The 26,059-nt window shown below is 43.0% G+C and overlaps 2 protein-coding genes across 2 annotated transcripts in view; both read left to right on the top strand.

Moving 5' to 3' along the window:
- LOC141989761 (cytosolic phospholipase A2 beta-like) overlaps positions 1-26,059 on the top strand; it is a 98,949-nt gene that overhangs the window by 6,438 nt on the left and 66,452 nt on the right. The gene's annotated exons all lie outside the window — the stretch shown is intronic.
- LOC141989226 (acyl-coenzyme A thioesterase 1-like) lies at positions 8,395-18,206 on the top strand. Its single transcript, XM_074955659.1, has 3 exons — positions 8,395-9,080; positions 11,902-12,104; positions 13,089-18,206. The coding sequence occupies exons 1-3, from the start codon at positions 8,627-8,629 to the stop codon at positions 13,689-13,691; spliced, it is 1,260 nt and encodes a 419-aa protein (XP_074811760.1). The 5' UTR covers positions 8,395-8,626; the 3' UTR covers positions 13,692-18,206.

The raw sequence follows: 26,059 nt of genomic DNA, 5'->3' as shown, positions 1-26,059 counted from the left end.
TGCAGAGGGGTGAATTTCATCCTAGAAAAAATGTTCTGGTGCTATAAACATAGTAGTTATCTTTATAAACCATTTTTTATTTATAGTAGTAATTATTATTTGGTCAGAATGATTGAAAGGAGACACCATACAAAACATATACAAATACTAGATCCCTGTCCCAAAGAGGGGAAGTATGGCCCAGTGCTTAGGGTGTTAGCCTGGGATTGGGGGGCTTGGGTCAGTTTCCTGTTCCACCATAGGCATTCTATGTGACCTTGGGGAAGTCACTCAGCCTCTTTGCACCTCAGTTCTTCAGCTGTAAAATGAGGATAGTAATACTTCAGTAGTAATACACAGAGGTGTTGAGGGAAAATATGTGAAAGATTAGGAAGTGTTTAGATATCCTGGTAATGCAGGCTAATAAGTACATAGAGCTTACAATTCAATTTTAGACATTAGGAAAAGGAGGATAAGAAGGGATAAAGATTACAGTTATAAAATTATACAGTTGCTCTAAATTCATAGATTTTTAAAGCCAAAAGGCACTATTGTAATCATGTAGTCTGACCTCCTACACATCACAGGCCGCAGAACTTCACCAAGTCCATCCTGTAATAGAACCATAACCTCTGGTTGAGTTAGTGAAGTCCTCAAATCATGATTTAAAGACTTCACATTACAGCGAATCCACGATTTACTCTAGTTTAAATCACCAAGTGAGACAAGATGTCCCATGCTGCAGAGGAAGGCGAAAAACCCCCAGAGTCTTTGCCAATCTGAGCTGGGGGAGAAATTCCTTCCCGACCCCAAATATGGCAGTCATTTGAACTCTGAGTATGTCGACAAGACCCACCAACCAGTCCCCTGGGAAGAATTCTCTGTAGTAACTCAGATCCCACCCCATCTAACATCCCATCACAGGCCATTGGGTATATTTACCGCTAATAGTCAAAGATCAATTAATTTCCAAAATTAGGCTATCCCATCATACCATCTCCTCCATAAACTTATCAAGCTTAGTCTTGAAGCCAGATATGTCTTTTGCCCCCACTACTCCCCTTGGAAGGCTGTTCCAGAACTTCACTCCTCTGATGGTTAGAAACCTTTGTCTAATTTCAAGTCTAAACTTCCTGGTGGCCAGTTTATATCCATTTGTTCTTGTGTCGACATTGGTACTGAGCTTAAATAATTCCTCTCCTTCCCTGGTATTTATCCCTCTGATATATTTATAGGGAGCAATCATCTCCCCTCAGTCTTCTTTTGGTTAAGCTAAACAAGCCAAGCTCTTTGAGTCTCCTTTCATAAGCCAGGTTTTCCATTCCTCGGATCATCCTAGTAGCCCTTCTCTGCACCTGTTCCAGTTTGAATGTTATACCAATAAATTAAAAACCAGCAGGATCTTATTAAAGGGAAAAAGGCAAAATACCACATTTATTGTGAATACAGAAAGAATCATAGTAAGCAGTTAGTTACAGCTATAACATTCCATTCAATCTCATATTCACACACACACACACACACACACACACACACACACACACACACACACATTCTGCAAGGTTGTTATCATAGTTACCAGCCTTAGAGTTGCTCATGCCAAGCCACTGGCCAGGTGGCCTGGACATGAGGAGGGAGCAGGGCCTTGTCAGATGCTCATCTGATGCTCCTGGAAGTTGGTTTGCAGAATCAGAGCCCCCAAAGTTCTCACTTTTTAGAGTCTGTTTTTATAGGAATTTCTTCCTATGCCAGTCTGTGGGAATTGCTTCATCATGCTGTTGCTGAATCAATCAGCAGATAGCACATTCCTGACGGCTCCGTGCTGCTAGATATTATCTTGTTCTTTGGTTCTCCCATTCTTGAGGCTGTTGGGTGGATTCCGGTCTGCCCTCTGGGGGTCCTCTGGTTATTTCCACTTGACGCCTTCTTCAGCCGATGGACACTGGATTCTTAGACTGGCACCTCCCTGATCATTCAGTTATTATCCACGCCAAGCATCCATCCACATACATCCTCTAGCTCTATTTTAATCACAATTGTTAATACAACAAAGGGGCGGGGAGTCTCTGGGTGCTGTTTCTGTTGTTACAGAGTATTGCTTTGAGCCTCTCTCTGTGTGAATTACTTTGAGAACAGACTCTGTCTTAGAATGTACTAACGCAATTAGCAGCTTGCAAGTTTTACACACAGAAGGAGAGAAACAGTACCAAAAACCAAGAGATCTCTTAATTAGTAATACCCTGGAATTTAAACTATGGGGAATCAAACTCATTTGCGATTTTAATACAGAACTTCTTTAATATGATCCAACATGAATTCATCCTTCTTAAACATGGGAGACCAGAACTGCACACACTATTCCAGATGAGGTCTCACCAGTGCCTTGTAAAGCAGTACTAACGCCTCCTTATCTCTACTGGAAATGCCTCACCTGATACATCCCAAGACTGCATTAGGTTTTTTCATGGCATATCACATTGGCGGCTCACAGTCATTCTGTGATCGATCAATACTCCGAGGTCCTTCTTCTCCCCTGTTACTTCCAAGTGATGCATCCCCAGCTTATAACAAATTTTTTTGTTATTAATCCCTAAATGCATGACCTTGCACTTATCACTATTAAATTTCATCCTACTACTATTACTCTAGTTTACAAGGTCATCCAGATCTTCCTGTATGATATCCCCGTCCTTCTCTGTATTGGCAATACCTCCCAGCTTTGTGTCATTGGCAAACTTTATTAGCACATTCCCACTTTTTGTGCCAAGGTCAGTAACAAAATGATTAAATAAGATTGGTCCCAAAACCGATCCCTGAGGAACTCCACTATAACCTCCTTCCAGCCTGACAGTTCACCTTTCAGTGTGACCTGTCGTAGTCTCTCCTTTAATCAGTTCCTTTTCCACCTTTCAATTTTCATGTTGATCCCCATCTTTTCCAATTTAGCTAATAATTCCCCATGTGGAACCGTATCAAATGCAGTGGATCTAATTTACCTCAATTTCAGTAAGGCATTTCCTTTGTCTAAAAAATCTGTTACCTTCTCAAAGAACGAGATCAGGTTGGTTTGGCATGATCTACCTTTTGTAAAACCATGTTGTATTTTGTCCCAATTACCATTGGCCTCAATGTCCTTAACTACTTTCTCCTTCAGAATTTTTTCCAAGACCTTGCATACTACAGCTGTCAAACTAACAGGCCTGTAGTTACCCGAATTGCTTTTTTTTCCTTTCTTAAAAATAGGAACTTTGTTGGCAATTCTCCAGTCATACGGTACAACCCCTGAGTTTACAGATTAATAAAAAATTCTTACTAATGGGCTTGCAATTTCGTTCCTTATTCACCTTTCAGTTCTCATATTAATCCCCATCTTCTAATACTTTAACTAATTTCCCATGTAGAACTGTATCAAATGCCTTATTGAAATCCATAAAGATTAGATCTGCATTTCCTTTGGCTAAAAAAATCAGTTATCTTCTCAAAGAAAGACATCGGGTTGGTCTGGCACTATCTACCTTTTGTAAAACCCTGATGTATTTTATCCCAGTTGCTGTTTACCTCTGTGTCCTTAACTATCTTTCAAAATTTGTTCCAAGACCTTGCATTCAATTTAGGTTAAACTAATAAGCCTATAATTTTTAAGAAAGGGGAAAGAGTGATCTGGGAAACAAGTGATATATTACCAATTCTCCAGTCGTAGGGTACAAGCCCCAATCTTACATATTCATTAAAAATACTTGTCATTGGTCCTGCAATTTTATATGTCAACCTCCATTCAAGAATATTAAAGGAACTATCTGAGACCCCTGATTTGGTCCCATTAAGCTGATTGAGTTTAACTTCCACCACAGATGTGGTAATTTCTACTTCTATATCCTTGTTTCCATTAGCCACCCTGGCACTACTCCTAAACTCCTCGTTTCCGACAAAAATCTGAGGCACAGTATTCATTTAGGTGTTGGACCATGCCTAGATTATCTCTAATCTCCACCCCATCCTCAGTGTTTAGAGGTCCCACTTCTTTCCTCGATTTTGGCATGTCTGTATCACCCAAAAATTGTAGGTTACCCATGCTCAACTTATCTTCTGCTTTTGTTGGCCTTCATACTTCCTACCAATAGGCTAACCATGTCTGTCTTCATTCAGCAATCCTTCAGGTACGCGCTTTCCCCCCTGTCCATTTTCTATCCCAGGTCCATTCCCTGCCATGTAACCTCTGTCACAAACAATCAGATCCCTTTTCCTATGCCCTAAACAGAGTCTGCAGTTAGTACCTGGTAAATGTAAGGATCCATCACCATGTCTTATAGAAAGAAGCATTCTTGTAATATGGTAAAGTGGATTTTACAGGATTTACAACTATATATTTTCTGGTACATTTTATTTACAAGTTCAGTAAGTGAATTTTTTGTTTAACAACTCCATTTTCTGGGGGACCCTAACATTTTATATCTTGTTAAATGCTGCACGTACAACATACTCTTCTCCTTGCAGGTGCCATGGATTCCACTGGATCCTTTAAATCCAGATCTTGAACAATACCCAGAGTATGCCCAGGCAAGGCCTTTGCGGTGCACAGTGAAAGCTGGTGAGATGTTGTACCTCCCTTCTCTCTGGTTTCATCATGTTAAGCAGTCACATGGTTGTATAGCAGGTAAGAAGAATTGTTAGTGACAAACATATTTTCAATCCATGATGGCATAGTCCATTTTCTCCAGCAAAACATGGTTGGGTACAAGGGCACTTTCACAGTCTTTTCTTCTTTATCCCTGGTAGAGTTAGCCACCTTGGCACATGACTATAGTGTTACCTACTTGCAAAGACTATTCTGACCATATTTTATATAGAATTGAAAAGAATGTAGTGAAATGGGTGAAGAAGGTAGGAAAAATCAGCTAGTCCTTGAGGCTGCAGAGAGAGAGCCAAACACAGCCACCCCTGTAGTAGTTTGTTTTGTTAGAGAGTGCTAAGCAGGTTATTTGATTGCTGGCTGCAAATTGGCTGACTCTACACCATAGGCAAAGAAACTGCACAAGGAAGTTTGGATTTTTAGTGTCTGTTATTATCAGGCCAGTAAAAATGAGTCTTTATTGCATAAAAGAAAACCAAACAAATATACAAGTTACTTCTTGTCTCTGCCTTTTAACAAAAATCTCCTCGTGTGTGTCTCTCTCTCTCCTCTCCCCCCCCACCCGCTTAGAGCTCCAGACTTTCAAACCTTTCTCCTCTTCTACGCCTATACCATTACTGTCTGTATTGCAGGATGCAAGGAAGGGCTTTACTGTATCTATTCTGCCAGAGCAACTCCTTCCATGCAGAGAAAAAATAAGTAACAGATGAGTGTTGAATAACATCAACCTAGTTATGAAAGCAAATATATAATACCGCTTGCAGATATTGGAGGCATTTATTTTAGTACTTGCCGTAGCATGGTAAAAAGATGTATTAATTTTCATTTTAATTAAGAGGCAAAATTAAAACACTTTCCATATGATGACCAAGGCAGAATGGTGGGTTAGTGCACCATCCTTTAAAAACTGTGGGGGGAGAGAGGTTCAAATCTAGAGTAGGTCACAAATTAAAATGAATTTGTATTCTTGGCCTAGATCATAGCGCACATTTTCCGTTTCTAAACGTTTTGCAAGTCTGCTCAGGAGAGTCCCAGGACTGTCGTTTTGGGGGTTAATGTGAGTAAGGACTGAGGTGCATTGGCAGAGTTTATGTAACAGATGCTGACTCACTGCCTGCCTGTATTATGCTTGGCTCTAGTCAGAGGTGGGATTCTTTTAAAGTTCATCCAGTTTTGAGAAATGAGTGCCTGCATTACCTTCTAAAGCAGCATATGAATATGGCCAAAAGGCATTTCTAACACCAGACAATAACAATTTTCCTATCTCTTGTCTCCTCAGTGAATTATTGGTATGACATGGAATATGACCTGAAGTACAGCTACTATCAACTTCTAGATTCTCTCTCAAAAGCTGTGACACTGGTGTAGCTGAGTTTGGGGACTCAGAGTCATAAACCTTTCTAATGTGACTGAATTATATGCGTCTGCCTGGAGTACGAATATGCTTGAGTTAGAAGAACTAAACATTAAATTATCCTCAACAAATGTCTGTCAGAGGATATTTGTCTTGCTTGCCTTTGGAGATGGTATCATGCGGACGTTCAGTGAAATTCCAGCCCAAATGACTATCTTTTTTGGCTTGACAGGAGAGGGCTTGTTGACATTTCAAAGCCTTCATGCTTAGCCTCAGATGCCTCAAGGAAGGCAGAATTTTAGTGGAGCCACTGCAGGTTTTGGAAACCTCAAAAATGTAAACCATGTGTGTTCCTTTCCCTTTGCTAGATTCTTTAGAGCAGTGGTTTTAAAACTGTGGGTCGCAACCCAGTACTCGGTCACGGAATGTAAGGCACTGGGTCGTGACCGCTCTGGTCAGCACTGCTGATCGGGCTGTGAAAAGTCCTGTCAGCGGTGCTGCGCGGCTAAGGCAAGCTAGTCCCTACCTGTTCTGACATGGCGCTGTGTCATGGAAGCGGCCAACGGCAGGTCCGCCTCCTAGGTGGGGGGGGTGGGGCCTCAATGTGCTGCCCAAGCACTGGCTCTGCACTCCCATTGGCTGGTAACCAGCCAATGGGAGCTGGGGGCGGGCGGCGCCTGTGGGCAAGAGCTGCGTGGAGCCAATGTGCACCTCCGCGTAGGAGCCAGACCTGCTGCTGGCCGCTTCCAGGGTGCAGCGCTGTCTGCGGTGCCAGGACGGGTGGGAAGCCTGCCTCTGCAGCCTGGCTGCCCCACTGACTGGGAGCCGCCAGAGGTAAGCCCGTGCCCCAATCCCCTTCCCCAGCCCTGAGCCCCCCTCAAATCTGGAGCCCCCTCCTGCACCCCAAGCCCCTCATGCCTGGCTCCACCCCAGAGCCTGCACCCCCAGCCCAGACCCCCCTCCCACACCCTGAATTCCTCATTCCTGGCCCCACCCCTCATCCCCAGCTCTGTTGGGTCGCAGGTATCAACAATTTTCTTCAACTGGGTCACCGGAAAAAAAGTTTGAAAACCACTGGTTTTAGAGAACATGCAAAGCTATAGCCCACAGTCCAGTTTGGTAACTGGCAAAATAATGAGGCAAAACCAGCTCTGCAATAACAGTGTAATCATCAGCCCAAGACTCCCATTCATTGAGATAACTCCCATTCATTATGAGACAATACTTTCTGAGTTTTAATTCACTGTGTTCAGTGGCTGTGTGTAATGCTTTGAGAATTCAGAATACAAATTGTGCGATAAAATATCCGTGTTTGTAAGCTTATTTCTATACTAGCTATGGGAACCCTCAAATGATACAGGGAAGGGGGGTGATCAGGAAATCATGATATAATTGTGATTATTTTCCATGTAAAAACATATCTACCTTTCATTGTGCAGATTGCCAACGGTCGTGTGCAGCTTTTTGTAGCTGTACCTTCCCACATTCTTAGTGGTGATTTAAGGGTTGCTTTTCTGGGTTCATAATAACTGAGAATCAAATCCCGTCTATTCCCATCAACAGAAAATTCCACTTGCTAAAGCCCATTTACCATAATCTTTGACTTTCCTAATGAAATTTTGCAATTCTATGGGTTGTGTTATGGAGGTTAGACTAGATAATTGTGCCTCTGTCCTTTAAAATGTATGAAATACATGGTCGATGAGTTGTGTGAACCATGGGCCTGATTCTGCACCCATTCCATGAATATTTTCATTGAACTCAGTGAAACTACTCATCTGAGTATAGAACTGCAGGATTGGGTACCATGATATGGGACCCAACAGATATGTCCAGCAGTATTGTTGTTAATATATAAAATGCCAAATGTAATTTATTACAGATCTTCAAAGGTACATACAAGCGTTACTCTACCAAGGCTTAGTGGGAGAAACTTGTATTCATATATTATTAGTCAGGAAAATGCACAGAAACTTTAGACAGTACTGGTTATTGCAAGAAAAATCCTTTCAAAAGAAACAAATGAATTTTGAGTCTAAACCTATTTTTCAAATCTAGCTCCTGTTCAACAGTTACTGAAAACTAGAGATGGACTCAAGAGACAGAATTCAAATTCATAATTGGATTAGAATCTGTTTGGGGTATTCAGGCTTATTTGGATTCAGTGTACCTTAATAGAGCCCAAGCCATGAATTTCCAGATTAGTTCTATGTTCAGATCTAAATTTCCCCAAAGTCTGGAGAGAAGATGGGGTTTGGAACTGTTTTTATAGTTTGGCCCCATATATATGAAACACTGTCAGTTCCCAAGGACTCTTTATTCATTCTAGGACTATTGGAGTTTTATTTTGTGTGTATCTATCTATAAAATATTAAATCACTAGTCCTGGAATGAATGAATTGGTGGTGTTTTGGTACAGCCTCTTCAAACGAAAACTTCCCCATTTGAAGTTGTGCTGTCCTTTCCTGAACTCCATCACCCAGAAGTACATTTTGAACTACATCTCCCAGAAACCTTTGCAACAGGGCTTCCCAGACTGTAGTTCCTTTTGGACTCTGGCATTGACAGGGATTGCAAGTCTCAAGAAGAGCCAAAGCTTCTGACAATTCCTGTGTCACACAGCTGGTATCTTGCATTAAGCTGAATTCCTCCTCGAACTCTCGATGGCAGTGAGTGTAAAGGTCTTGCCTTCTCCAAAGTGTTTGTTTGATGATCCCATTCAGATTAAAGTGGAGGGTCTCTCACCGCTGCAGGAGGTCACTCTGAGGGCATCCCTGACTGATGAGAATGGGGAACTTTTCCAGTCCTTTGCCTACTACAGGGCTGAGAGCAATGGAGAACTGGACCTGACATGCTCCTCAGCCCTGGGTGGCAGTTACTCTGGGGTAGAACCCATGGGACTGCTGTGGTCACTGGAATCCAAGACACCCTTCAAACGGCTGGCAAAGAAGAATGTCCTCACCCCTTTCTATGTACATGTGGAAGTATTTGAGGGCCACAATATCACCAGCCAGCTCCTGGGCAAATGCATTAATGAGCGGAAATTTTTGGGAGAGGGGGTGGAAAGGATTCCAGTCAGAGAAGGTCGGCTCAAGGCAACTCTCTTCCTGCCTCCTGGTGAGTTTTAATTTCCTATGAGTTTTTCAGCTGTTTATTAGATCACTATGGTCCTTGAATAGACTTATGGGACCCAGAGCAAGGTTTCAGTTAGCTGGTCACCTGGGCTGCATGTTTCTCCTCTGCCCCCCAAACAGGAGTGGATCCAGTTTTTGCATGAGGAGCATAAGTGTTTATTGCAGAGGCAGTGCTGGCTGATGCTTGCTGAGGGGAGTGAGAGTAACATATGACATGCCAGCTATTTTCTTCTGGTTGCTGCTCCATTCAGAGCAGAGAGAGCAGATGGAGGCAGGGTTGGGGGTGGAGTGAGGGCTCTGGGGCAGTGGAGTAAGGGTTCTGTGTTTTTTAAACTCCTCTGCATGGTGCTAGCACAATAGGTTCCTGAGTTTTGACTGGGGCTTTTTAAGTATTACTGTGCTACTGTAATACAAATAATAGAATAAGAAAAGATGGTCCTGTGGTGAAGGCATTGGATTGGGACTCAGGTGACGTGAATTCAATTCCAGGCTCTGCCACAGTCTTTCCTAGTGACCTTGGACAAGTCACTTAATCTTCTGTGCATAAATTCTCTCTCTGTAAAATGGGAAATAAAAAGGATAAATTCACCAATGTATGTGACACACTTGTATACTGTGGTGATGGGGTGGGGAGACACAGAAACAGGTGGGAGAGCCTAATTGACTATGGCTCACCTTCCCTACGGGAATCCTACCTACCATCAGTGGAAAACCTTTTAACTCCTTTGAAATACCTGACTAGGAAAGCTTTCTGAAGGGACAGTAGTAATGTTGAGAGGGGAGTGCAAAGAGAAAGGGGTGGGATAGGCAAGGCAGGAAAAAGAAAGCAAAGTTGTGGTTCCCAAGAAGAGAAGAATTTAGAGTTCTGGGAGAACTGGGACTTGAGGGAATGGCTGAAGTCTAGATTTGTCAGGAGTCGGGAGAGGCGTAAGGGAGGTGAAATAGACTTGAAGGAGGCTGGGGGTGTTTAAAGGCTGCCAGCTGGTTTGAAGTTTGAGAGATCAGAATGAGGATCTGGAATCAATACGAGGGGAACCAGAAATGTAAGGTGCTAGGTGTTTGGTGTTTCGTGGGACTGGAACTGGAAATAGGAGGTCAGTAGTTGTGGGATTAAGGAAGACTGATAATGGGGATTGGCAGACTGGGGTGAGATGTGCTAGAAGAGGGAATAAGGAGGATAAACCTAGAGAGGGTCTTGAAATACAGATGGAAAGGGGGAGGAATATTTAAGGACACAGGAGATCCCTGTCCTGCAGACCAATAAGGCAGCCTGGGAGTACTGATAGAGAGGTGGAATCGTGGGGACAAACAAAAGTGGCAAGATTTGAGGATTAAAGACCTTGATTCAAGGCTGTGTACAAAGACACTGATGAGGCTGGGATGCCGAGGAAAGCTGTTGCTAATTTTTAGTGGTTATTTGCCTGGAGCAGTGCTTAAAGAGCACTCACAAATTGACCAAAATTTTTAATTTTGTAGACACAGTTTTTATGATATCAAAGCCTGTTAAAAATGCTTCCACTGATTTTTTTTTTTTTTTTTTTTTAAAGTTTCCTAGTGAAAGCAGTTGGGCATGACAGTGATCGATTGATCAGATCATAGAACCATAGGAAAGGGTCCCAGAAACTGTGGGATAGCCACCCAGAAGAGAGTAGAATTGGTTTAGGTCAGTGATAGTGTCTATCCAGGGCCAAACATGCCCAATTCTGCATGGGTAGTGTGAATGCATTGAATAGTTTGTGCTTCAGTTGGTCCAGTATAACCGACTGAAGTACAAATAATGTAAGTCTTTAATACACATTAAACAAGGCTTTAGGATAGGCCCTAACCAAGGTGCTGATGTATGTTAGACAAGCATGTTACAAATGCCTAGATCAAATTCTAAACTAAGGGAATTCTCATCAGTGACACATGAGGAATATGGAATCCAGGAAAGAGAATGTTAATTCATAAACATATCTTCTGAGAACACAATCACAGGTAAAAAGAAAAGGAGTACTTGTGGCACCTTAGAGACTAACCAATTTATTTGAGCATAAGCTTTCGTGAGCTACAGCTCACTTCATCGGATGCATATGCATGGTATGCATCCGATGAAGTGAGCTGTAGCTCACGAAAGCTTATGCTCAAATAAATTAGTTAGTCTCTAAGGTGCCACAAGTACTCCTTTTCTTTTTGCGAATACAGACTAACACGGCTGTTACTCTGAAACCAATCACAGGTAAGTCATTTTTATCCTTCTTCTTACTGAAGGGGACATATAGTACATATTGTAGGAGAACCAGACAAAAGAGGAGGTGTGGGCTTTTTATTTCTTGTAATTTATTCCAGAAGTCCTTGGTATCTTGCTGCAGAATATTAATATCTCCCACTGACTTCACCTCTAAAGTCACTTGTATCTTGTGGTGGGAGCATAGGACCCCAGGATTGTTTTAGGTCTTGTCTACGTGGGGAAAATTGATCAGCATAACTCCAACAGTATATAACTAACAACTTCCAAAGTGGATTAAATTAGTCTGCGACAAAGTAATTTTTATTCCAAAATAGTGTTCACACTGGGGAGTTATGCTGGCACTAGTTATTCCACTGTGGTATGCCAGTCAATTTCTCCAGCTAGACAAGCCCTGAGAGAAAGAAAGTAAGTGTGTGTGTGTGTGTGTGTGAGAGAGAGAGAGAGAATCTAGTTTTTTAAAAAAAAAAAACGGAGTGATTTTCTGTCAAGACCTACTGTATGACTTTGTGCTGTGGAAATATTACTAGAAAGCTGTAAGACTCCTCCACAGTGAATGAGGTCTCCTTCCTTTCAGGATCTGGTTCATTCCCAGGACTTATCGACTTGTATGGATCTGGAGGAGGTCTTATTGAGTACAGAGCAAGTCTTTTGGCTAGCAGGGGCTTTGTTACACTAGCTCTTGCTTATTTAGCCTTTGAAGATATCCCAGCTTTCCCAGACATCCTCGAACTGGACTATTTTGGGGAGGCTGTGGAGTTTTTGCGGAAGCAACAGCAGGTATGAAACAAATTACAGTGCCTTTCCAACTGGAGTCTATATCACACACTTTCCTAAATTGAGATGTAAATAAATACACTTAAGTTTCTGAGAGAGGTGGAAGGAGACCATGCAGTCGGAAAGACTGAGCACAGTATGGAGAGCCAGGAATGCATGAGTTCTAATCCCAGTTTTGATACTAATTTGGGGTGTATGTCACATCTTTGGCTCTCATTTCCCCCAACTGGAACAAGAATGACTACTTCACAGGGAACTGGGAAGCTTAATGAATGATTTGCACAGCACTTTGTCTTCCTGAGAGGAAAGTCACTATCGTGGTGCTATTGCAAAGTAGCAATTGTTATATAAAGTTACACATTTGAAAACACAACTGGGAGTTACAGGAATGCTAAACTGCTTAAGACAGGACATGTTCTAATTCTTTGTCTATTAAAGCTTAAAAGATAGTGGAATAGTGCCCTTAAAAAAGGGCCTGAATAGACTCTGGGCATGGTGTTAGTCCTTCCTAGGCTGGGGGACAGGCCAGCAACCTCCAGAGGGTCTGAGAAATCAATGGAAAGGAGATCAGCCCAGGAAGGATTGATGGAAGAAGTGGGTTTCCAGAGGGGTTTTTAAGATGGAGATGAGGGTTCTTGGAGACTATGCATAATGAAGCAGCAGCAAGACCGCAAGCTTGAAGCCAACAGTGGGGGGAGGAGAAGGGCTTAGTCCAGGGAGAGGATGGGGATGGGTGTACGGTGTTGGAGATGGAATAAAGACATGGGAGCAGAAACAGAGGGACTGAGGAGTTTGAAGTTGGGATAGTGGAAGCCAATGAAAAGATTGAGGGAGTGATGTGAGAGCAGAGGGAAAGGAAGGAGTGGTAAACTTTGGTGGATTGATTGGTCTGGCACAGGGAAAGATAAGGAGCCTGGACAGAGATGGTTACAGTCATCTAAGAGAAAGATGGCATATGGTGATGCTTGTTCCATAATTGTGTTGCAGGTGAAAGGTACCGGGATCGGAGTCTTGGGCTTATCTAAAGGGGCAGATCTAGCCCTTTCTCTGGCCACATTTCTGCCAGGCATCCAAGCAGCTGTCAGCATTTCTGGATGTGGTGTTAATTCCTTTATCCCCCTGCGTGTTAATGGTTTCACTATTCCTCCCCATCCGTATGACTTGGGGAGGATGAAGACTGTCGGTGATTCTGGAATAATAGATTTTTCAGAAGTCCTGGATGATCCTAGGGACCCAGCCACTTGGGCCTGCCGCATTCCAGTAGAGAAATCCCCCGCCAAGCTCCTCTTTTTATCAGCGCAGGATGACAGAAACTGGAAAAGTGAGCTCTACTGCCGAGAAGTTGTTCACTGCCTTCGGCAGTGCGGGCGAGATGTGGAGTTTTACAGCTATCCTGGGGCAGGACACCTCCTGGAGCCACCGTATTTGCCTTTGTGTCAGGCCTCAATTCATAAGCTGTCTGGGGGATATATGCTGTGGGGAGGGCAGTGGAGAGAGCATGCCCGGGCACAGGACGACGCATGGCACAGGATACAGGTCTTCTTTCAGCAACACTTGCTGGCCTCTGATGCCATCAAGAGTAATCTATAGGGGTGAGATTGCCACGGTGCCTGACAGAGTTAGGTAGCCAACTCCGGTTGAGAGTCTCTAGGAATTGGTCCTGGCACTGGTAGGTATTTTGAAAATAGTATGCTGAGGAACTTAATCTTCACCCTATTACTCTTCAGTCTTCATCTTCTAGTCTCTTTTCCAACTGTGTGCCTGCTTTCCTGTTTATCTTTCCTACTGCTCTGCTGATTTTATACTCATTTGGCGTTGAATTTTAGGGTCCTCTAGACTCAGGTATATTGTTCATAGGCACAGTGTGATTTGTCCTTATACTGCTGCAGTACCAGAGGCCAGTCCTCTTATTGAACAGAAGTGGTCTATCATGCCAAATTGGTTTTGTGGTGTGGTATGTTGGCCACTTATCTCCTAGCTCAGTTCTTTTGTGACATAGGATCTGGATCCACAGGGGTGCTTAGCACCCATAACTCACATCCCAGGATAAGACCCTTAATGGAGTCTAGACATGAATACAGGTTTGAAGTGAAACATTAGTGCCTTCACCCACCTCTCCTCAGGACTGGGACAATTCACTGACTCTTGGTGTATCACTATCTCCCATTCCATGAAAATAAACATCCCACTGTTCTGGTGTCAGACAGCACCCCATCATCAATGAATGGGCAGCCACCTCTGCGGGGCAATTATACTCTTTTCTCTGCCTCGGAGATAATCAGACCAAAAGAAATGAAGTTTGCAGAGGTTACACTGTGTTTATCAACTTCTGCTTTTGGTATGATTCATTCGAGGCAGAAGTGTCTAATGTATTAATCAGTAAATGCATGGCAAAAGTATGTAAAATTGAGTATGTAAAATAGAATGACTTTAATGTATAGAAGGAAACATTTCAATGTACTCGTTAATGTTCAGACAAGAAGTTACCCAAAAGTTTGGTTTAAACACAGCACTGGATTGGTTAAAGTTAAAGGTAAAACAAGTTTATTAACAAAAGAAGATAGGATTTTAAGTGAATTCAGGTATGAGATAAAAGTTAGAAATGGTTACAAGCAAATGAAAGTGAAAACACACATCTACAAGTCAAACTTAATCTAGCAAGTTTTGGTTCACGCTTTCTTTAAGTTGGCCTTTCTCACCCACAGTCTTCCAGCAAGATGATGACTTATCCTTTCCTTGGTCAGGATCTCTCCCAGAGGTCCAAAGGTGCTGGTCCCTTTGTCGTCTTAGGTGAAAGAGAGAACTTGGGGTTCTCTGCCCCCTTTCTTTTATAGTCCAGGAAGCCTCTGAAGTGGATTCTTCTGAGGGTTACCCTTCAAAGTAAAGTTTATTCAAGGCTCAAGCAGTAAAGAAGGTGACATGGAGTCTGCTGGTGAAGGAGGGCTCCATGTTCTCTCTCCTCACCTGTGTTTGCTGAAATGCAAATTTGCTTTGTCTCCTGCTATATCTTCCTCCTGGACCCTGTGTACTACTTTCAGGTAAATTGAGGTACACACACATTCCTTTGTTTAGGATAGACCTGTTTAACAACTTTTGCCTAGGCAGGGCTGTGTGGTTTTGAACATGTGCTATCATCATCATACAGGGGGATTTCATACCTTTACATATAATGTTGCTACATACATTTCACCATGAAGTTATTGGCCATTGAATTATTAGTTTTCAAATGATAATTCACAAGGCATATTTTGTACAAAGATGGTTACAATAGTGTATTGGGTGATTAGTATCACAGGGGATACCCCTCCTTTCCAAGTAGGTGGAGAGTTTTGTGTTCCCGGCTCACCTACACCTTCTTGCTTCTTCAGTACAGTGCCACTGTTGGGCTCTATGTTACTATCTGCCCAACCCAGTTTTTCCTCATGTCAGTCTTCCCCCATGCAGGTATGTGTGTCCAGAATCTGTTGGTTCCTAGCATTCAGTGAGATGGTGGGAGCTAGCAGTTCACTGTAAGAGGGCCAATTGGAGGAGAGGGTGTAGTTCCCATCATGGGAAGGCAGGCTCCATTGGTCCTTAACCTCTCAGGTCCTCAGAAGGGTAAGGACCACAGTTTAAAAGTAGCTTCAACTTAAGGTTGCTTTCGTTTTTTGGCTTCCCAAATTTAAACAGGTAGAACTTGATTTTCAGAGATGCTAAGAACCTGCAGTTCCTGCTGACTTCAGCTGGAGTCACAGGCACTCAGCACCTCTGAAAGTCAGATCCTGAAAAGCACCCCAAATTGGACAGTACTTTTGACACTTTGCACCAAAGGTCACACAGCAAGTCAGAAGCGAAACCCAGTTACCCAGCCTTCCACCTTCCTGCTTTAACCACTCAAACATCCTCCCTCCCTGATGCAAGGAGAGGAGGAGGGCAAAGGGACAAAAGAAGTACAAGGCATTAAAGTGTTTGAGTTTGACTTACTATAGGGATTAGTAAAAGGAGAAAAGAAAAACCTGTTTGGCATCCTTCACAATTTGGCTCAGGCCCTGGGTCACTCTGAGCTTTACTGGACACGTGGTTTGCTTTTGTTCTCACTGAGTACAGTGAGACATACAGTACAGTGTGTGCCTTGTCCACAGACATGAGAGGAGACAAGCCTAGTTTAATACTTCCCTGGTGAAGATGGAGATTAACTTTTTCAGCTTTTACTTTTTTGGGAATTGAAATTTCCTCTTGGCAGACAAGTTATAATCTTAGTTTGGACGTAAATCTTTGGAAGCTATTAGGTACAAGCTGGTAATTGTATGTGCTGTTAACTTCACCTTGAAGCAAAAATCTTTTAGTTGAATAAGTGAACAGCATGATCAGTTGTACTTTCCTGTATGTTCCATTATGTTGCTTCATTTGGCATCCGCAGTAACGTAACAACATTTAAACAAAAGATGGGGGGCAGGGGAGATGGTTGCCCTACTGATGCAGTAGCTCAAATGACTTTTGTTTTAGCTGTGGGATCAGAGGGCCCTTATTGGCCTGTTAAATGCCTGTTATTGCTAAGCTGTCTGATAGCCATCAATGAAATTTAAATTGCCGAGTTAGCTGACCAGCTCACTGTTATGGGCAACCAAATAAGGTAAGAGGCCACTCTAGCCAGTCACATTGGATTTTTTTTTTTTAAGTCAAGTTTTTTGCAATTAACCCCCATTTTGAAATTTGCGTTCAGGAAGTAGAAATCTGAAATTCTGGAGGGTCCAACGCTAAACAATTAAATGAAACATCATTTCAGCAAAGCACTTAAGTCTCATGGTGTATGTGCTTAAATGTTTTGCTGAACTGGCACCAAAGCTCCTAAATATGCGTGGTTTTCTGCTGGAATAGATAAGGCATTTAGAGGTAGTCCAGGCAAATAGGGCAAGATTCTGTTCCTCTTGAAGTCAATGGCAAAACTCCCATTGATTTCAGTGGTGTTGGATCAGGACTTGATTTCAGGCTCCAGCAGTGGGACAGTATAAGAAATGTTACTCAAGAACACCTAGAAAGTCGTTATATACCTAACGATAATCAACCTCAATTTCACAAGAGAGCCCATGCTGAGCAAAGCTGATGCAGGGAATAAAACATTGATGGTGGAAGCTATTCTCATAATTTGTTTATAATTTGAGAGAGTTAGCTAAAATGTGACCTGAAAGATTAGCCTATGGTAGACTGAACTAAAAGATCTTTGCTTGACACTTGCATTAATCATCCTTTTGTGTAGAAATTTGAGGTACATCTCTATTAAGTGAATGAAAAAGCTTTGTGACAAAGTCTCTTAAAGAACCTGAAAAAAGCTCTACAGATTTAAGCTATTCTGAAGTAATTTGCTATAAAGAAATAATCCATCTCGTTCTCGCAATGCTGGTTTTGAGCAGAATAATTTCAATAGCTGAACTGTAGTCAAGTGACAAGAGTTCATAAGTTTGTCAGCATCTGAGGGACATAAATTCACACCGTGTAGAGGTCAAGCATAGGAGTTTATTACGTACGGCGCTGACGGAGTGTCACCTCGCTTATTAGGCTTAGACACACTGTCAGTTAATTGATTACAATGGAATATATGGATTTTCCATGGGCAGAGAAAGTGATGGGATAGGCAGTTGCACACCCACGGATAGGTCTAGCTGCAAGACATGACAGCACAGTAGCCAATGGTCAAAAGGTTACATAATGTCTCTGCCCATGGTCTTAATGTTAACAAATTAACATTTAGTATTTAATTAGTACTTTAATAAATGTATGTTGAATTCAATTTGGGGTCCATAGAAATGAAGTAGTTCCTTTGATTGTTCAACAGATACATATCTATGGGTAAAAGCAAAGAAACAGTGAAAGTATATGGCAATAAAGATTGTCTTTCAAGTTGCTTATTTGTGTTTTAAGGCAGGCATTGGTTCCTGGGAAAAGGAGATGGAAGGAGGCCATATCTTATACTGACATGTTCCAACCTTTCATAAACTCAAGGTTGGATGTGTGGGAAGAACATCTCCCTACAGAATAAACTAACACAACAGAAACAGGGCTTCTTTGTTCTATTTGCAACTTTGAATAAGACACAATTATTGCCCCCAACATGTGGTGTTTTGCTGACCAGACATATCTTAACAAAAACAAGGTTATCTTTGGTTATTTTGCTTTCTCTTAGCTAATCGCTATTTGCTAGGCCTCTGACCTCTTGACCAAACTCTGGTCTTTGGGCCTGTACACAAATCCATATACCAGGTTATTACATCAGCAATGGATTTTAACCCTTCAGCGTCTAATTAAAACCTTTCTGCACTTATCCAGTCCCCGAATTTCAAAGAGGAGAACAAAAAGCTGTAAGGAAATCCGATCTCTTCCAAGGAACTTAGTCTGGTAATAAAGGTCCTCTGTGGATGAGTGCTTCAGTGGAATGTCTTGACTCACAGAGGATCACTTATTTTCCTGAAGGATTCTGAGCTTTTTGTGTGGCTAGAGTGGACTTCACCCTCTACGGCCAGACCTGGCTAGTCTGAGATGATTTTGGAACATGATCTCCAAGCAGCTCTAATGGTCTAAACCAAGAGTTGCCAAACTTACTGACCCTCCAAGTTGCATATGACAATCTTCAGAAGTTCAAGAGCCAGGGAGCACCTGCTGGGGCTCAGGGCTTCAGCCCTGGAGAGGTGGTAGGGGCTTTGTTCCCCCGGGAGTTGCCTGCTCAGGCTTGGGGCTTCAGCAGGAGCAAGGTCGAAGCCCCAAGCCCTGGCAGGTTCACTCTGCAGGGCTGAAACCCCAAGACCCCTTCCCAGCAGAGGAGATGTGTGGGTGTGGTCACGTGGGGTCAGATACCTCACCAGATTTTTGCCAGGGTTTGCGGGCTCCACTTGGTCACATGGTGTTGCTGGGCCACCTCCCTGCCCAGCAGCTGCTGGAGCCTGCAAGCTTGAAGCTGTGGCCATGGGGAGAGGCAGCAGCAAACAGCTGGGAGCCGCATGGAGAGCCACTGCTTTTGCTGCTGCCTCTCTCCACTGAACCAAAGCAAAGGCCTTTTCCCACAGATCTCAGCTCTTTACTGCTGCCTCTCCACAGGGAGGGGCCACTGAAGGTAAGGGGAGGGGTGGAACTCAAGCTGTTGGGGGGGGGTGTAAATCTTACATTGTACCCCCCCTTTTTAGCAGGCACCAGTCATCACTGGCAGAATCCCCAAGCTACGCCTCCTCAGTCTGGTAAGCGGAGAATGGTGCGGTGGAGAGGTGGTGAGCTTCACTTTAAGTGTAAAAGAGCCGCGGGTTGGCCACCCTGGTCTAAACAAAGGTGTAACAGTTGGGCATTGCTTGAGATGAATGCAGGGACTACCATGTGCTTTGCAAGGCCCCAGGTAAGAGCTTATGTGAAGGGGCGTCAGATGCATGAGTTTTTCTCCTTCCTTCTCCCATGGGGGAATTAGGTTGAGTTGCTGAGATTATAGGAATATACTGAAGTTGTTGATCAATAGGGTCCAAAAAATACAAGGCCCAAATGGTTACTTGAACAGAATGTAAGGCTTGCCCTGAGTCACTGGGATCCAAGTACAGTACAACTGTCTATTAACTGAAAACACAGAATAAAAATTATCAAAATATAAGCAGAGCCTTATTAACTATGGGGCAGAGAGGGCACCTAACTCTCCTACTGTAATCCTATAGGAGTTGGGCACCTACCTCCCATTTGTGCTTTTGTACATCTGCCTATTCTTATATTTTCCAACTATATAATAAGATGTAAAATCACATTTACAGAATCCAAGTCTCTAAAAACAGAAACCTCAGGGTAATTCACTTTAAAATGCAACAGTTGTGTGAATTTCCCTATGCCCACAGTAATTGCAATTTTGGGTAGGGCTGTTTAAATATTTTCCAAACAGAAACCCCTGATTTTACTAACGGTTTTGTGACTAAAGTCTAAGTACTTCAGGTCATGAGTTCTATTATTCCTGTGAGAGGTCTTAAAAATATGGAAATAGGCAAAGACGGGTTTGGGTTTTTTTGTTTTTTTAAAGTCATGGATAAATTTAGGGGGGAAAAGGGAAATATGAAGAGATTACAAATGGAATTTGATGTAGGTTCAAATAAATGAAATTAAAAGTGAGCCAAAGGCAGAAGATTAAAAAATCCTTTCATTAAACTGATTTAATTGATTTGCACGACCCCTATCGTATGTAACCACCTGATCTGGTCATTGTTAGTCCGGTCCTCCCTCCTGCTGTTTGCATCTGGTCTTAAAATTAGATTGCCAATTCTTCGTGTTTGTATAGCACCCAGCACAATGAGGCCCTGAGGCCTCCAGGTGCTACTGTAATATAAATAATGCCGAAAAGGAGCTGAATTCTTAATATTATTTGTAATGGATAGTTCAACCACTTCTACTGTTAGGGATTTAGAGGTGTGCTTGTCAGTAGAAAAGTACAAATGCAGATACATTTAACTATACTTTATCAAGTTTCTAAAGTTGTCAATGTCCCCCCGCCCCACTTCCCCCCAAGGGAGTGTCTCCTTTAGCTGTTGGCAAAAGGCACTGATGGCTCACAGTTTCATGCTTTTTCCCTTCTCAGTGAAGTTTGTGATTGTGCCTGCAGCAGGGAGAAGTGAAATCCTTGGGCGTCTTTCTGAGCTTATACTTTGCGAGGCCTAGACACCCTTCAGGAATGTGACTTTCTGGTGGACACTTATGCCTTCGGAGAAGTAGCACGTGCCAGTTGAATGGAAATTTTCTAGCAATTTTGCTACACAAAGAGCTCACGCTCAGGACAAACATTTTCATCATTTAATCATTTCTGACCTTGTAAAAAAATCAACATCTCTCTAGATATCTTAATCAAGCAAGACCATTGTGGTTCTGAGCGACATGGAAATGAAGAGGCTCAACATGGGATATACTCTCTGTAACATTAATTTTCTCCATTCTGTCTCTCTCTTCACTGGTTAACTTGGGATTGTACAGGTACGGTCATACTCCAAAAACAGACAGTTTGGATCTTTTTTTTCAAAACTGAAAGCTCACTTCATTTTCCAATACATTAGAGGGGGGCTTTACATAAAGCTTTAGAGCAGGGAAAACTCTGAACAATACTCAAATCTGAATGTGTTAAAATTTCACTGTGAAAGGTGTAATTGTATCATTTCTGTAGAAAAATCACAAAATTAGTACATTTTGACCTTGAAAGTAGATAATTTTCAGATAAGAAAATTGCCTGTGGAAAAATATTCAAAAACTTTAAATACAAGTATTTTATTTGCAGGGCCCTGTCAACGCATGTGATGGTGACATTTCAGAGTGAAGGTGACAGCATTCTGCACTTTTGGGTAGGAATACCCCATGTCACCCCAGGGGTGCTATGTTTGCTCATCCTCCAGTCCACTTGCATACCACTGCTTGTGTTTATGCTGCTCTGTGCCTTTCTTATCCAGTTATCTGCAGAGCCCCTCAGTGCACTTCATGTTCCTGCTGCTGCTCTCTCTCTCCTCCAGGAGGAGGTAACCCATGCCCTATCTGTTCCGGTCTCTTTCTCTCTCACCCTTTTACTCTTCTCCAACCCCCTCCTCAGATGCAGGCTAAATCCAATTAGTGGCAATGCCCCATACCTGAGTGAGAGAGAACATACATGAGCTATGGGCTGGGGAAGGTGACTGCTAGGGTAACCTGGAAGCTTCCCCTGCTTAGTATTCAGGGAGGTAGGGAAAGCACTGGAAGACATTTGGGGGTAATGGAGAGAGAGGAAGATGGGGACATGGGTGGGGTGGGATTTGGGTAGTTATAGGGGAGTTTTGGCGAGTAAAAGGGACTATCGGCAGCAAGCGAGGGGCATTAAGGGTATAGTGGAAGTATATAGGGGAAAGAGGCTATTTAAGGGGATGTTGAGGAGGAAAAGATATTCCTCATTTTAGGGGTCAGTGTCCCACATGGTTTTGTTTGTGGGGGGCGGGGCTGTATCCCACATTGTGATTTTTGGGAGGTTTGAATAGATGCTTCCACCAGCAAGTTGTAGCAGCAAAGAACTTAAAAATCTAGTGCTTTCCTCTAAATACATTATATAAACACACACATTCTTATCATATCACACCCTTATAGCACGAGCCTGTCCTTACAGAGCCTTTTAACTTAGAGACACAATTACACTCTCAATGCCTGGAGGCATTTTCTATTTACACCACTAGTCAAGGAGTAATTAGTGAGGGTGGGTAATGCTGGCCTTCAGCAAAAGCATGCAGCTCAACTACATCTCAGCTGCAGGGCTTCATCCTATAAGCTTTTCAATGAAAATTGACCTGATTCTGCAGGCTTTCTGCACAGCCAATGACTGGGGAAAACACAGGAGACAAGAGGGTCAACAGCCTGAATCCATCTCAAGGGAAGGTTTGGATTAATATCTATCCACATACAAGGACCCAAATGCTCTGCCAATAAGCAATATGATGGGGGGAATGGCTGCTTGGCCAACATAGGGCTGTGTGATAGAATACTTGCTTTATATTTTCAATTACAAATGTTGTTTGCCTATATCAGATACTTTAAATCTTCTCTTAAGAAGATTGCTGCTTTACAGAATGGTACACAGGAGATTCCTGAGCCTTTTGAAAAGCAGTGTTGTCTCAAGGAACAACTGCAGGGCTGGGGAGAATGGGGTCCTGAGTTCTAAAGTCTCCTCTAACGCTGGGTGACCTTAGGCAGGTAACTTCACCTTTTTGTCTCTGTTCTCAGCAGTAAAAGAGGGATAAGAATTCTTATTTTGCAGGGCTGTTGTGAGAATTAATTGAAGGTCTTTACAGTGCTTTGAACATGTGAACAATTATAAAAATGTTGATTATTGCCAAAAGACCCTGCCATTATGCCCCAGCTGATGGCTCAGCTGTCCAGACATTTTCCTGAAATTGCCTTTTAAAAATATTTAAGGCCCCCATTGCCATACTATCTGAGGCTCCATTTACATAACTCAAATAATACGATAATATTCCTCAAACATAACCTGTCTCCTCCCTACACTCTAGCTAAGCCCTCTTTCCCTCAGGCATAGTGAATTATAGAATGTTTCTAGAAAAATGTTTGTGTTTTGTCCTAAAAATGTTAGTACATTTTTTGCCAGTGAAAATGAAGGACTGAAATCACTTCTGAGCCAGACATAATGGGAGGAATTCTCAACTGCACAAGCCTTATAAGGGCTCTCCCCCATGAATATCCCTGTACAGGTGGGCCTCCTTGAGACATTGAATGTGCAAACTTGGCTTGCACCTCTTCCTCCCATCCCTTGCAGGAGCCCCTGTTGCAGGGAGTGTTCCATAGAGGCTGAGAGCATGTCAGGGCTGGGCCAGGCCAGGGGTATGTGGGGAGATAGCTGAGGCATTCCTATATCTGAACCACTAGTTCTCAACCCACTAGTTCTCAATCTCAAGCACAGAGCTGCGGCCCATGTGACATCCTCAGGGCCATACAGGTAGTATATATATTGTGTGGATGTGGCCCACATAACACAGAGAGAGCTGCATGTGTGGCCCCAATGGTAAATAGGTTGAGAACCACTGCCTGGACTATCCCCAGGCTGCTAAAAGGCCCACAGGAGTCTTGCCACCCAGCATGCAAGTGAGGGAAGTCCTAGATGCATCTTGTACTAAAAATGCATCTTGTACTGACAATAATGCATCAGCAATGTTCCCCATCACATAAGAGATAAGAGTTTGATTCCCAGTGTTTTGCTACTCAAGGCATTAAGGGCTGAAAAATCCTTTGGAAGAAGCATGCTTAGCCTGTGGTGATGACTCACATCACACATACTGAATAATGAATAGTGTTGATCAGCCTTTCAGACCAGGAGAATTGTGTCTATGGGTATGCCTACACTATGAAATTAGGTTAATTTTATAGAAGTCGATCTTTAGAAATCGATTTTATACAGTCGATTGTGTATGTCCCCACTAAGCACATTAAGTTGGTGGAGTGTGTCCTCAATACCTTGTCTAGCATCGACTTACGGAGCGGTGCACTGTGGGTAGCTATCCCACAGTTCCTGCAGTCTCTGCTGCCCATTGGAATTCTGGGTTAAGCTCCCAGTGCCTGATGGGGCAAAAACATTGTCGAGGATGGTTTTGGGTACATGTCGTCAGTCTCCCCTCCCTCCCTCCGTGAAAGCAACAGTAGACAATCGTTTTATGCCTTTTTTCCTGGGTTACCCATGCAGATGCCATACCACGGCAAGCATGGAGCCCGCTCAGCTCACCGCTGCTGTTGTGAGCATTGTAAACACCTCGCGCATCATCCTGGAGTATGTACAGAACCGGGCTAAGGATGCCAGCACAAGGACGATTGTGATGAGGACATGGACACAGGCATCCCTGAAAGCATGGGCTGTGGCAATTGGGACATCATGACAGCAGTGGGGCTGGATGATACAGTGGAATGCCGATTCTGGGCCTGGCAAACAAGCACAGACTGGTGGGACCACCTAATGTTTCAGATATGGGGTGATTCACAATGGCTGCAAAACTTTCGCAAGTATAAGGCCACTTTCCTTGAACTTTGTGAGTTGTTTTCCCCCGCCCTGAAGCCCAGGAATACCAAGATGAGAGCTGCCCTGACAGTTGAGAAGCAAGTGGCGACAGCCCTGTGGAAACTTGCAACACCTGACTGCTACCGGTCAGTCGGGAATCAATTTGGAGTGGGCAAGTCTACTGTGGGGACTGCTGTGATCCAAGTAGCCAATGCAATCACTGATGTTCTGCTATCAAGGGTAGTGACTCTGGAAAATGTGCAGGTCATACTGGATGGCTTTGCTGCAATGGGGTTCCCTAACTGTGGTGGGGCAATAGATGAAACACATATCCCTAACTTGGCACCGGACCACCTTGCCAATCAGTATATAAATTGCAAGGGGTACTTCTCAATGGTGCTGCAAGCACTCGTGGATCACAAGGGACGTTTCACCAACATCAATGTGGGATGGCCGGGAAAGGTGCATGACGCTCGCATCTTTAGGAACTCCAGGCAGTTCGAGCAGTTGCAAGAAGGGACTTACTTGCCAGACCAGAAAATTACCATTGGGGATGTTGAAATGCTGATAGTTATCCTTGGAGACCCAGCCTACCCCTTACTCCTATGGCTCAGGAAGCCATACACAGACAGCCTGGACAGTAGTAAGGAGCAGTTCAACTATAGGCTGAGCAAGTGCAGAGTAGTGGTAGAATGTGCCTTTGGATGTTTAAAAGCTCGCTGGTGCTGTTTGCTGACTAGGTTAGACCTCAGCACAACCAACATTCCCATTGTTATTGTTGCTTGCTGTTTGCTCCATAATATTTGTGAGAGTAAGGGGGAGATGTTTATGGTGGGGTGGAAAGTTGAGGCAAATTGCCTGGTGGCCAATTTTGAGCAGCCAGACACCAGGGCGATTAGAGGAGCACAGCTGTAGGCATATTCCAATATTTGTGATTCTGTTCATAAGAAATTGTAAACCTGCAATATTGATTCATAATATTTATTAAATCTGCATTTATAATTCTTCTATTTGACATAATTGTAAATCTGCAATATTGATTTACAATTCTGTATTAAAGCTTGCAAACCGTACCTTGCAAACCGCTCAATTGGCTTTGCTTTCTCTAAATTGATACTTTCTCACTTGTTATTAAGATGGACGCTTGTAACACCAAACCGCTCATATTGACTCTAAATTGATACTTTCTCTCACTTGTTATGAGGACGCTTGTAAAACTAAACCGCTCAATTTGACTCTGAATTGATACTTTCTCACTTGTTATTAAGATTGACGCTTGTAAAACTAAACGGCTTAATTGACTCTGCTTTCTCTGTATTGGCGCTTTTCATTGATTGTAATTGAGATTGACGCTTATAAATGTAAACCAATCAATTAACGTTACTTTCTCAAATGGTTATGTTCAATTGGCTCTACTTTGCAAACAGATACTTTGTGATGGAGATTGACATGCTTGTTTGTA

The sequence above is a fragment of the Natator depressus genome, chromosome 6, assembly GCF_965152275.1.
Source record: "Natator depressus isolate rNatDep1 chromosome 6, rNatDep2.hap1, whole genome shotgun sequence".
NCBI classification, from domain to species: domain Eukaryota; kingdom Metazoa; phylum Chordata; order Testudines; family Cheloniidae; genus Natator; species Natator depressus.
The sequence above is the reverse complement of the archived record's forward strand: the minus strand, read 5'-3'. Positions and strand labels throughout refer to the sequence as shown.

Bases quoted from the DNA above. Each gene is read 5' to 3' on its own strand.
- LOC141989226 (XM_074955659.1), top strand. From the start codon at position 8,627: ATGGCAGTGAGTGTAAAGGTCTTGCCTTCTCCAAAGTGTTTGTTTGAT. The intron at 9,081-11,901 runs GTGAGTTTTAAT...CCTTCCTTTCAG, and splicing joins AACTCTCTTCCTGCCTCCTG to GATCTGGTTCATTCCCAGGA. The intron at 12,105-13,088 runs GTATGAAACAAA...ATTGTGTTGCAG, and splicing joins TTTTGCGGAAGCAACAGCAG to GTGAAAGGTACCGGGATCGG.